Source organism: Bos taurus, chromosome 18 (genome assembly GCF_002263795.3).
Source record: "Bos taurus isolate L1 Dominette 01449 registration number 42190680 breed Hereford chromosome 18, ARS-UCD2.0, whole genome shotgun sequence".
NCBI lineage: Eukaryota > Metazoa > Chordata > Mammalia > Artiodactyla > Bovidae > Bos > Bos taurus.
In genome coordinates this window covers 39,097,358-39,110,932 of record NC_037345.1, presented here as the reverse complement: position 1 = coordinate 39,110,932, position 13,575 = coordinate 39,097,358, and the positions used below count along the sequence as shown (strand labels likewise).

Below are 13,575 nucleotides of genomic sequence, written 5' to 3'. Positions count from 1 at the left end.
CTTGCCTGGAGAATCCCAGGGACGGGGAAGCCTGGTGGGCTGCTGTCTATGGGGTCGCACAGAGTCAGACACGACTGAAGCGACTTAGCAGCAGCAGCAGAGTGCATAAGAATCTGCCTGCCAATGCAGGGGACACGGGTTCAATCCCTGGTCCAGGAAGATGTCACATGCTACAGAGAAACTAAGCCCTTGTGCACAAATACTGAGCCTATGTGCTGCAACTCCTGAGGCCCATGCGCCTAGAGCCTGTAATTCCCGACAAGAGAAGCCACTGCAATGCGAAGTCCGAACACTGCAATGAAGAGCAGCCCTCGCTCGCTGCAACTAGAGAAAGCCCGTGTGCAGCCATGAAGACCCAGGGAAATAAGAAAAAAAAAGAAAAAAAATCTAAAGCACAAGCTTGCTCAGAAGGGACATGCTCTCCCAGCCCACCACACACACATCCCCCTTTTATCTAGGCTGATTTATCTCCCTTCCGATGCTTTTTCTTTCTGGGCCATCCCAAACGAGGTGACAGGGGCCCTGAGTTTATTGCCAGCTGAAATGGGAGAGAGGCAGAATTGGGCAGCTTCTACCTAAACAGACATTCAGATGGCCAAGAGACACATGAAAAGACGCTCAACATCACTAATTGTTGTTTTTTAGTCTCTAAACTGTGTCCGACTCTTTTGTGACCCTATGGAATTGTAGCCTGCCAGGCTCCTCCGTACATGGGATTTGCCAGGCAATATTGGAGTGGGTTGCCACTTCTTTCTCCAAGGGATCTTCCTGACCCAGGGATCTGAACCTGTGTCTCCTGCCCTGGCAGGCAGATTCTTTACCATCTGAGCCACCAGGAAAGCCCCACTAATTAGAGAAATGCAAATCAAAGCTGCAATAAGGTGTCACCTTACTTCGGTCAGAATGGCCATCATCAAAACATATACAAACAATAAACACTGGAGAGGATGTGGAGGAAGGGGAACCCTCATACACTTCTGGTGGCAATGTAAGCTGATACAGCCACTGTGAAGAGCAGTGTGGAGGTTCCTTAAAAAACTAAAACTAGAACTACCATATGACCCAGCAATCTGACTCCTGGGCATATACCCTGAGAAAACATAAATCAAAAGGACACACGTACACCAGTGTTTATTACAGCACTATTTACAATAGCCAGGGCATGGAAACAACCTAATGTCCAAAGACAGATGAATAGAAAAGACGACATGGTACATATATACAACGGATATTACTCAGCCACGAAGAGGAACAAAACTGGTTCATTTGTAGAGATGTGGATGGACCTAGAGTCTATCATACAGAGTGAAGTTAATCAGAAAGAAAAAAACAAATATCACATATTAACGCATGTATGTGGAATCTAGAAAAATGGTGCTGATGAATTTATTTCCAGGGCAGGACTAGAGATGTGGATGCAGAGAACGGACATGTGGGCACAGGGGGCGAAGGGGACAAATTGGGAGATTAGGACTGACATATATATGCTTCCAGGGAAGATACTGGAAGAGGGCATGGCATCCCACCCCAGTATTCTTGCCTAAGGAGACTGGCAGGCTGTAGTCCACTGGGTCGCAAAGAGTTGGACATGACTGAAGCAACTTAACACATACACACTTCCATGTGTGAACAGATACTAGCGGGAACCTGCTGTGAAGCATAGGAAGCTCAGGCTTAGTGCTCTGTGATGAATTAGAGAGGGGAGTGGAAGGGGATATGTGTATATGGTTGATTCACTTTGTTGTACAGCAGAAACCAACACAATATTGTAAAGCAATCATATTTCAATGCTGCTGCTGCTGCTGTGGCACTTCAGTCGTGTCCGACTCTGTGCAACCCCAGAGACGGCAGCCCACCAGGCTCTGCCATCCCTGGGATTCTCCAGGCAAGAACACTGGAGTGGGTTGCCATTTCCTTCTCCAATGCATGAAAGTGAAAAGTGAAAGTGAAGTCGCTCAGTCGTGTCCGACTCTTAGCGACCCCATGGACTGCAGCCTACCAGGCTCCTCCGTCCATGGGATTTTCCAGGCAAGAGTACTGGAGTGGGGTGCCACTGCCTTCTCCATATTTCAATGAAAACAATATTAAAAAAAAAAAAGAGGTGGGCAGCTTCTGACCTGGCATCCACTGCTCTTCCACATGCTGTTGAGGCTGTCCCAGAAATAGCACTGAGTGACGGCAGTGACCACCGAGAGCAGGGTGGGCGTCCGCTGAGTGCCCTCTTTGCTTTTATCCAACACAGCTGTTATGTAGTAGGTGCCGACCCCATACCGCAGTTTCTCTGGCGTCAGCACCCATGTGTATTCCTCATCTGAGAACAAACAAAAGTGCTTAGCTGCCTTTCAAAGAGGACAAAAATACCATCAGAACTTTTCTTCAGAAGGGTCTGTTATTGTTATTATTTTACAAATGGGAAACAAGAAGCCTCGCATCACAAATGGTTTTAAAGAAAATGACCGGTGATATAATCTGGGGTTCTGGATGACTCCTGTTCCATTAAAAAAAAAATTATATGTTTTTGATAAATGAAGATTTTGGTCTAAGGAATTAGAATATACTATGAGTTTTAGAAAAATGAAATAATCACACATCAAAATGATAACAAGAGAACCTTGGTAACAAGAGAAACCCAAGGGCAACACGTGGGCAGGCAAAGAGCAGCTCCAGGTCCTGGTCTGCACACTGGAGGCTGGGTTTTCGGGCCTGGCTTTTTCACCAGCTGACTGCTAAGGGCCAAGGCAGGTCACCCAGACAAGCTAGTTTTCTCATCTTTCAAACACAAAATCTGAACCGAAGGATCTCCAAGATCCCTTCCAGTTTCTGAGGACATATTATTGCCAAGATCAGCAAGGAGGACAGAGGACATGCTCGGAATCAGCAAAGAGCCTGCTGGTGATGCAGACACAATTTGTAGCTGGCCAGCCACCAGTGAGGTGCTGGCTCAGCAGCTCTGTTTAACAGGAAGAGTCACTTGAAAAGTGATTACAAGAGTGCTGGTAAAACTGGCGAAATCCAGGGAAATCAATGCATTGGGTCAGTGTCACTTCCCGGTTGTGACACTGAATCGCGGTTATGCAGGAGTAATCATTAGGGAAAGTGGGCAGCAGGCACGTAAGATCTCTGGGTTTTACTTTTTATAACTGCATGTGAATGATCTCAGTTGTATTTTGTTATCTCAAAATAAAAAGTTAAAAAAAAAAAAGAACAACATGCATTCCAAAGTTTCTGGCATCTAGTTGGGGCTTACCTTTCTGCGACACCTTCTCCTTCGGCAGGTGGAAGTGGGTGAGGTTGGGCTGGTGCTGGAACCCCAGGTGGAGTGTCAGTGACAGGGGGCCTTCAGGCTCTATGCACACCATCAGGGACTTCTCCAGGGAGGTGACGTTCACCGTGATAGTAAAGTGGTCTGTGCTCATGTTGAGGCTGGTGCGGTGGGTTTCCACGCTCGTATTTCTCCAGAGCATGATCTAGAATAAGAGACAGTTCATTAATTTCCAAGTTTAAGAGGGTTCGTCGATGGCTGCTTTTCAGACGCCTTCTTCATGATAATGGAGTAGAACCTGCTAGGTCTTCCTCTGTGAATGCTAGCAGGTAACACGGTGCCAGGGATCTACAAGGAAGTATATAGTCTCAGACCTAAAATGTTTTCTCCCAAGTGTGAGGGGGTCTCTCTGTAGAATCCTAAGTAATGACGTGAATAACAAAACAACAGCATGCCCATAAGTCTAAAATGATTCCCTTCAGTTGCTGTAAATCCCCATTCTATTCTCCAGGATCCAATTTCCTTCTTTTTTATTCCCTAATAATCAAGTCATACCTCAATATCCTCCATTAAGTCATGGACTTGGAGCAATTTATGATTAGAGCTTAGTAACACACTCCCGATGCTTCCAACAATCTTCTTCTCGTCAAAGTCTCTGAAGGGATTGAAAGCCAGTCCTGTTACCTAGAGACAAGAACACTTCAGCTTCTTCAACTGCCCACAAATTTATGAATAACACGCTTGTAGGTAATAAGGGATCAGATATCAAAGTAAATGCTGGGATTTCCCCTGACTAGCATTTGAAATATTTCTCATTATAACATTCTACAAGGAAGAAGCAGCTAATTAAAGATGAGTCATTTGCTTGAGACCCTCGGAATTATTACTATTTTTGTTTCACCTCAGTACTTGGAGGATTCATTTTACTAGGAAGTAAGAATTCTGCTCTCCAGGATAAGGCTACAATCTTACTTCCGTTTGTTAGGTGATTGCCGAAAGAAATTAAATATGCTGACGTGACTAGGTTGGTACACTGAGTTGATGATTATTTAGAGATTTCCAGTTTTGTATAAAAACTGAAGAGTTCAGATCAGTTCAAATCATAACCCAAAAGCGTAGTGAAACCTAGAAGTCTGTTTAATGCTCCCAACCTCTAGCAGGGGTCATGTTTAAGAGTCCTCCATTCCTGCCAGCGTGAAATAGAAATTAGCACACATGACTTTCTCTCATTCTGTCTTCTCAGCCTACACTTTCACATCCCATGTTCGTTCTGATCAGAATCAATTTCATACTCACTTGGACATCAACTCCTGGGTGTTTTTTCAAGAGCTCCTCCAGGGCAGACGCCGATGGAAAGCCTAACCTCACAGGGGCTGGGTCACCAAGGGTGTAAGAGCTCAGAGGCAACGTTGATATGTTTTGCCTAAAGAAAAAGAAGTCGAATGGAAATCAATTGCTCTTTGTTCCCTAAAAGTCCAAAGCCTAAAATGAAACTCCCTCCTGTTACCTGCTCAGCATCAGGACAGCAGTGGAAGAGGTCAGAGTCACCTCAGGCTCAGCACATCGATTCTGCTGCAGAAACGCCTCCTGGATCCTCCCAAGGCTCAGCAAGGACATTTTCAGCATATTTTCTACCTGCGCTTAGAGAGAAACATCAATACCAGGTGGCTCATGTAACCTTGGTGTACTGTGTTAGTCAGACAACAGTTTGAGAGGGAGGAAAAGGGGACAAGGACCTTGACAGTGATGAAATGAAAGGTGACACTCACTGGAAGGACCCACGGAGAGCACTTGCCATCTAGCTAAGGACGCATCATCCTTTGCATCAACTAAGAGGGCCACCCAGGGAACTATTTCTTTGCTCCATGACATAAGCTGCCCGAGACCTGCTTATGATGAATGTTTTCTAAAGTTTTTTTTTGCAATGAAATTACACATATAATTCACCCATTTAGAGTATATAATTCAGTGTTTTTTATATTCTCAGGGCTGTGCTACTATAACTACGATCTAATTGTAGAACGTTTTCACCTTCACTAAAGTAAACCCAGCACCCAGTGGCAGCCACTGTCCATTCTGCTATCCCAGCCCCCACTCCCACCGGTACTTACCTTTTGTTGTTCAGTCGCTAAGTCATGTCCGATTCTCTGTGACCCCATGGACTGCAGCACGCCAGGCTTCCCTGTCCTTCACTATCTCCCAGAGTTTGCTCAGACTCATGCCCACTGAGTCAGTGATGCCAGTGAACTATCTCATCCTCTGTCCCTCCTTTTCCCTCCTACCCTCAAGGAGTTACTTTAGCAGGAGGCAACTGCTAAACTACATTCTGTGTCAACAGACTTGCCTCTTCAGGACATTTCACATAAATGGAAATGTGATCTTCTATGTTTGGCTGCTTTTACTTAGCATAGTGTTTTCAAGGTCCATCCATGTGGTAGCTTGTATCAGTACTTCATTTTGTTGTTGCTAGGTAATATTCCATCAGTAAGGACATGCCACACTGTACTTGCCCATTCATCAGACCATGGACACTGCACTACTCCCATTCTTTGGGCTACCTGGCTATTTGAACAATGCTATGAACACGAGGGTACAAGATTTTGTGTGGACCTATGAGGGTACATACCAAGGAATAAAGCTACTAAGCCTCATGGTAATTCTCTTTTTAACATTTTGAGGAACTGTCAAACCGTTTTCCAAGGTGGCTGCATCATTTTACAATCCAAAAACATATAAGCATTCCAGTTTCTCTGCCTCCTTGCCAACACTTGTTATTGTCTGTCTGTCTAGGTGTGAAGTGGGATCTCATGGTGGTTTGATGCGCAGCTCCCTAGTGACGAGTGATGTTGAACAGCTTTCTATGTGAAGGGTAAAAATAATGTATTTAGTGGAATGTTTATTATATGCCAAACCCTTCACTGAATTCACTGGATTTCAGCACTAGGCGTTCTTGGCTCAGTGGTGGGGCGGAGAGAAGACTGGGAGCAGGCTTGACGGAGCAGTCTCCTGAGTGGTGCCTGTTTAGCTGGGCTCTCTAGAGGCCTGGAGAATCCCAGAGATGGCGGAGCCTGGTGGGCTGCCGTCCATGGGGTTGCACAGAGTCGGACACGACTGAAGCGACAGCAGCAGCAGCAGCTAGAGGTCTAGGGAAAGGCCATGTCGATGCCTGATCTGTCAAGATGAAAAGGTCTCTAAACGGAGTTGGCCACTGGCACACACTGTACCCACCTGCTCGACGCGATGCCCATGTCTTGGCCGACTTGCTTCACCAGCTTTCATTACGTTGTTGAGGGAGTGGAGGAGGCAGATGGTCACAGGTGTTCTGGAGCCTGGGTTGCTGCTGTTCAGAAATGGGCTCTGCAGAAGCTGCTCATTCAGGTCTGTAAGGGTATTGATGACCCTGACCTGGAATTTCAGCAGACACATACACATCCCTGCACTGTTTATGACCACTTTAAACCTGGGTTCTCCTTATAAGGAGTTCTGTGTTCTTCACACACTTCCAATGCATTTTTATAAGAAGCAATATTACAACTTGGCAGGGAAGGAAGATATATTGTTACACGTTACCTAAAGGAGGATGTGTGTTTCTGGTTATTCTAAGGAACCAACACAACCCTTTTCACTGTGATAAGCAGATCAAATATCTAATTAACAGAAGCTTAAAAAGAAAAAGAAATGCTGAGGAAAAGAGCAATGCTGACAGAAATATCAAGTAGACTATCACTTTGTACTTAGGGCCTCCAAAGCACTGAAGATAGACTTAAAAGGGAGATCAAGGAGAATTTCTATATGAAACAGAAAACACCAATTTTCCTTTCTGTGGGTTGTTTGCAAGTAAAAAAAAAAAGTCAACTAATAAGGTGAAGCTAGCTGACAGATATTTACTGAATATCCACTGCAGTTATAACAATTTTTGTTTTGAAATGTTATTTTCAAAGTTACATGTATTAAAGACCTCTGCAAAATAAAAAATGCAACAAAATTAAAAAGACATGTTGCTAAAATATCAGCAACTTATATAACAAAAGTTAACAGTAAAGCTCTCTTATTCTTAATAAATAAGAAAATGACCAAAAAACCCAAAGGGGAAAAATGAGTGAAGAACATACAGAAGCAATTCAGAGGACAAATAAAAATGGCCAATAAATAAATAAAACAATGTCTGACCTCTTTAGAGATCAATAAAATGCTTTTCTTTCTTTTCTAAGCCTTTGAAATTGGCAAAAGTGAGAGTGTGAGGACGTGGCTTGTGAGAATGTAAAAGGGTGCCTTTTAGGAGGGCGATTTTGTCATTGATTAAAAATTTAAGAGTCCATCAAATTCTATTTCTCGCTCTCTATCCCAGAGGCATGTTTGCATAAGCACTCAAAGATGTAGGTACATGGATGTTCATGGATATGCTGTTCGCAAGGGTAAACAAATGAAAAATATTCAAATGAGCGTCAAGAATAGTGAGTTCATGTCTGTATGCTGCTATGAAAAGATATCCATGACAGAGTACTAAGAAAAAAAATTAAGAAGCAGAAAAATGTATATATTAATAATTTAACCCCATTTTTGTTAACACAAAATAGCAAAGTTGTGTGCTGCTGCTGCTGCTAAGTCGCTTCAGTCGTGTCCGACTCTGTGCGACCCCAGAGACGGCAGCCCACCAGGCTCTGCCATCCCTGGGATTCTCCAGGCAAGAACACTGGAATGGGCTACAATTTCCTTCTCCAATGCATGAGAGTGAAAAGTGAAAGTGAAGTCGCTCAGTCATGTCTGACTCTTAGTGACCCCATGGACTACAGCCTACCAGGCTCCTCCATCTGTGTGATTTTCCAGGCAGGAGTACTGGAGTGGGGTGCCATTGCCTTCTTTGGCAAAGTTGTGTACATATAGACAAAAGTCTGGAGGGTTATGCATAACAAATTACAGAGAGTAACATCTAGAGAATGAGATTGGCAAGAAGGACCAAGATGGTGAAGGTTTCCATTTCTTAATGTTTTTGTTCTGATGTTTGAGTAATAAGCACACACTATTTATGTAATTAAAAAGTCTAAGTAAACCAACCCAGATTGCACCTATGTACTTATAGCAGAATATTTGAAAATATAGGAAATGGAAAAGAAGAATTTAAAATTCTCACTAATCCTACCACCTTAATTACTAACGTGTAAGAAGTAGAAGAGAGGCATGACCAGTCAGGGGGAAGTAACACTGGCAAAGATGGCTGCCATAAATACAGACATCACGGGGTTTTCGATGCCTGCTTCAGGGATGTCCGTCTCTATCTACCTCAAGAAGTGGATCTATTTTTGTCTCCCATGATTTCTCCTAACAGATGTATCAGAAAGGCAGTACCTGATAAACAGACAAAAGAAAATAAACACAGCATTTCTGAGAATGTCACCGATTATTTACAATCTTCCAATCTGAAGGTATTTCAAACACCTGCTAATATTTGAATCGCCACAAAATACTTTTATAATGTTAAATTCTGCACAAGGCACAATCTCCAGATGATCTATTTTCTATTTTATTATTATTTTTCTCTTTTTCATTTCCTCTTCATACCTTCCCCCCGCTAAGTCGCCCTCTGCTTACCTGAGCTGACTCAGAAAATCCTGGGATAAAGGCTGCCAGTCCCTCGAGGATCTCGCAAGCTTTCTGCAGTTTGTTGTGAGCTCGAAAACCAAGAACTGCTTTGCTGAAGTTCCCTGTTATCTCATCTATGATCTATTGAGAACAAAGAGTTTTCTCAAAATTATTTATATAAAATTACTGCATTTTAGTAATTTGAGCCATTGTTTTAACAAGAGTTGACTTTTGATACTATTACAAACTTTACGAATCAGACTCTCCACAGCAGTTACTATCGAGCTGTTCTCGATAGTACAAGCTGTTCTGCAAATAGATATAATTTATTTTCATCTCTTTATACAGTAGAGAAAATGGATAACCAGGTTATACAATGACAGATCCAAGGATAAATGAAGCTGGAAATAAGACTTATAAGAATAAGCTGAAGTCTTATGCCATGATCAAAAGTGAGGCTCACACCTCCTAGAGTAATGCAAAAAAAAAACCCAAAAATAAACAAGTTGGATCTAATTAAACTTAAAAGCTCTTGCACAGCAAAGGAAACTATAAACAAGGTGAAAAGACAACCCTCCAAATGGGAAAAAAAAATAGCAAATGCAGCAACTGACAGAGAATTGGTTTCCAAAATACTCCTGCAGCTCATGCAACTCAATACCAGAAAAACAAACCCAATCAAAAAGTGGGCAAAAGACCTAAACAGACATTTATCCAAAGATGACATACAGATGGCTGATAAACACAAGAGAAGATGCTCAACATCACTCATTATTAGAGAAATGTAAATCGAAACTATGATGAGCTACCACCTCACACGGGTCAGAATGGCCATCACCAAAAAATCTGCAAACAAACGCTGGAGAGGGTGTGAAGAAAAGGGAACCCTCTTGCACTGGAGAGGATATGAAGAAAAGGGAAATGTAAATTGATACAGCCACTATGGAAGACAGTCTGGAGATTCCTTAAAAAACTAGAATAAAACTACCATACGACCCAATAATCTCACCTATGGACATATACCCTGAGAAAACCATAACTGAAAAAGACGCATGTACCCCAATATTCATCACAACACTATTTACAATAGCAAGGACATGGAAGCAACCGAGATGTTTACTGACAGATGAATGGATAAAGCAGCTGTGGTACATAAATACAATGGAATATTGTGCTTAGTCGCTCAGTCGTGTCTGGCTCTTTGGGACGTCATGGACTGTAGCCCACCAGGCTCCTCTGTCCATAGAATTTTCCAGGCAAGAATACTGGAGTGGGTTGCCATTTCCTTCTCCAGGGGATCTTCCCTACCCAGGAATTGAACTGGGATCTCCTGCATTGCTGGTGGATTCTTTACCAGCTGAGCTACCAGGGAAGTTACCACAATGGAATATTACTCAACCACAAAAAGGAATGAATTTGAATCAGTGCTAATGAGGTGGATGAACCTAGAGCCTATTATACAGAGTGAAGTAAGTCAGAAAGAGAAAAACAAATACCGTCTATTAACGCGTGTATATGGAATCTAGCAGAGAAGGCAATGGCACCCCACTCCAGTACTCTTGCCTGGAAAATCCCATGGACGGAGGAGCCTGGTAGGCTGCAGTCCACGGGGTCGCTTAGAGTCGGACACGACTGAGCGACTTCATTTTCACTTTTCACTTTCATGCATTGGAGAAGGAAATGGCAACCCACTCCAGTGTTCTTGCCTGGAGAATCCCAGGGACCTGGGAGCCTGGTGGGCTGCCGTCTATGGGGTCGCACAGAGTCAGACACGACTGAAGTGACTTAGCAGCAGCAGTATGGAATCTAGAAAGATGGCACTGATGAGCCTATTCACAGGGCAGGGATAGAGATGAAGACACAGAAGACAGGCTTGTGGACACGGGGAGGCGGGGAAGGAGGGTGGGACAAATGCAGAGAGTAGCGTGGACGCGCACACACTACCACATGTAAAAGAGACAGCCAGCGGGAATGTGCCGTATGACTCAGGGAACTCAAACCGGAGCTCTGTGACAACACAGAGGGCTGGAGTGGGATGGAAGGTGGGAGGGATGTTCAGAACAGAGGGGACACATGTATACCTATGGCTGATATATGTTGATGTAAGGCAGAAACCAACACAATATTGTAAAACAGTTATCCTGTAATTAAAAATAAATTTTAAAAAGAAAGGGTCACATGGAAATAAAACTAACTCTTCCAGGGACTTCCTTGGTCATTCAGGGGTTAAGGCTCCATGCTCCTAATGCAGGGGCACAGAACTGACCCCTGGTCAGGGAACTAAGACGCACACTGCATGGTGCAGCCAAAACAAACAAACAAACCCAATCTTCTCTATTTGGAAGTATATTAAATATTTCAGGTTCCCCACCCTGTTTATTTCCCTCAATTCAAGAGTTCATGTTCGAGAAGGTAGTACCTTAAATACCACTTGGCAGGAGGTGGAGGCAGAAAACCTCTGAGAAAACAAACCCAGAGCACTGGACCTGCCCCAAAGCTTAAGAGGTCATTGCTTTCAAACTGAAAGTCCAACCCTGAGATAATCTCTGTTTATACCAATGACTTGGTCCAATTACCAGGGAATACTCCACTTACAGCTTGATTCAATCACAGTCAATAAATCTTTATTAAATGCCTACTGTGTGCCACCAGATTCAGGAGTTAAGAGCACTTCCAGTCAGCTATGGTCCTACCCTCATGGATCATACGACTGAACAGGGGTTGGGGAGATCCCCTGGAGCAGGAAATGGCAACCCACTCCAGTATTCTTGCCTGGAGAATCCCATGGACAGAGGAGCCTGGTGGGCTACAGTCCATAGGGTTGCAAAGAGTCAGATACCACTGAGTGACTGACACTTTGTTATCTGTGCTCCTACATACCTGGCTATCATATCTTTTTTCTTTATCTAAATTGCTAACTTAATGTTACTGATCTATAAAAGTACAATTAGCTTTGTTATAGTAACCTGGTATTCAGCAACGCTACTAAATTCTCTTAATATTTATAGTCATTTATTTGTAGACTCCTGGGGAGTCTACACTTCAGATTTCCCTTTGTTTAAAGAAAACATGTCTGTTGAAACGACTGTAGGTCAGTTTCTCCCCAGGGGAACACAATGCCAGCAGAGACAATAGTGAACATCTAGCTTCCATTAACACTGAGTGCAGATTCAGAGTAAACAGGATTCCTCTTTAGCAGGGAAATGTTTGCATGTAAGTAGAGCTTGTGTTAAAAAAAAAATGGGTAGAAGCAGGATAATTTTGTTCAGTCAAAATTGTCACGATGGCTTTGCTTCATCTTAAGGTTTGGGGCAAAGGGGGAAGAAACATAAAAAAAGAGTTGAGATGTTGAGTAGGAGGAGCTGTCAGAAGGGTTTGCTGCTCCTGAAAAAGTGGGGCAGGTGAATAAGGCTTCCTCCTTGCCTGAAGCACTAAATAGAATATCATTAAATGATAAGACATTAAATCCTGAAGTGGGTATAAAACCCATTGTGGAATATTTCCATAGACTTGCTTAGCTCTGAATTGGGATACAGGCTTGTCTGTTAGGAGAGGAACCCTTTTCCCTTCTTCCCTTCCAGTTTCTTCAGCTGGGCTAATAATTAAGCCAACATAAAACCTATTAACAGGAGAGAAACAAATATAATTACATATGTATGGGAGTCCCAAAGATGGGAGTTTCACAGGCCACTGAGGTTTAGATCCCATCCTGAGCTAAGGATAAGGGGCCAGGGGTCTGGGACTTCGGAGTGGAGGAAGACATTCACAGAAAGATGGCAAGTGGAAAGGTCTGGTAAATGCACGCTCGTCACACCATGCAGAGAAGTGTTTCTAATGTAAGAAAATTTATCGTGGTAACATTAATAGCTCTTTTCCTGGTTCGAGCTCCTAATCTAATTTCTTTCAGACAGTGAAGAGGCAAGTAAAAAGTTCTTCTTGAGTCTGTTGGGCCTTAACTGTCTTCAGCTTGAAATAATCCAGATTGCCACAGCGGCACATTTTGGGGCAGCCTACCCTGAACCCCATCATTGTCAGGCATTCCTACGTTCTGCTCAGGGGAGAAGGGTGAAAACAGCTCCTTCCTAGCAGCATATTCTCGAAACATCGCCATATGGAAGGAAAGGGTCAAAAAGGGCTCTTTCAGGGTCACAAGGGTCCCCGGCTGTGACTTCAATTTTCCACACTTACCTGATAAGATGCGTTCTGTAAGGATACTTGTGGATGACTGGTGAAGACACCTGGGTGTGAGTCCTCTTTGGGGCTTGAAGTTATTTCTACCAGAGCTTTTCCAGCACGTGTTACAGATCCAGGCCTGGGGAGCCCTGGTGTCAGAGGGAGAGGCTGGCTGGTAGGTGCAGGCGTGACTGACACCCCCTGTGGTGTGACTTCAGGTGGCAAGGAAGGAAATGGACTGAGGCGATGGCACAGGGTCTTGGACTAGAAGATAAAAATCCACCAAGGAGAAGGCTGAATACGATTTCCCTAAATGATGAATAATTCAGGCAAGTGCTTCTAAAATTGCTCTAGAATCCCCACGTCCTGTACGGTATTAACAGGCATTTCTCTCAAAAAGATCCTGTGCACAGTCTTGAGAAAGTGGCATACTGTATTATCCTCTTTAAGAGCCACAATTTATATTACTGTGCTTACTGCCACTCATTCACTAAATTATAATTAAGCATCTACTATGTGCTAAGTAGGAGAAAGTAATGGCACCCCACTCCAGTACTCTT

General features: G+C 43.4%; 1 protein-coding gene across 1 annotated transcript in view; it reads right to left on the bottom strand.

The window, feature by feature from the left end:
- The window catches only part of PKD1L3 (polycystin 1 like 3, transient receptor potential channel interacting), a 78,703-nt gene that overhangs the window by 52,844 nt on the left and 12,284 nt on the right, over nucleotides 1–13,575 (bottom strand). Inside the window, 8 exon segments of the mRNA XM_059877311.1 lie at nucleotides 2,118–2,311; nucleotides 3,248–3,467; nucleotides 3,818–3,946; nucleotides 4,559–4,685; nucleotides 4,770–4,897; nucleotides 6,491–6,667; nucleotides 8,852–8,983; nucleotides 13,031–13,279. Of these exon segments, the coding sequence (XP_059733294.1) occupies nucleotides 2,118–2,311; nucleotides 3,248–3,467; nucleotides 3,818–3,946; nucleotides 4,559–4,685; nucleotides 4,770–4,897; nucleotides 6,491–6,667; nucleotides 8,852–8,983; nucleotides 13,031–13,279 (1,356 nt within the window).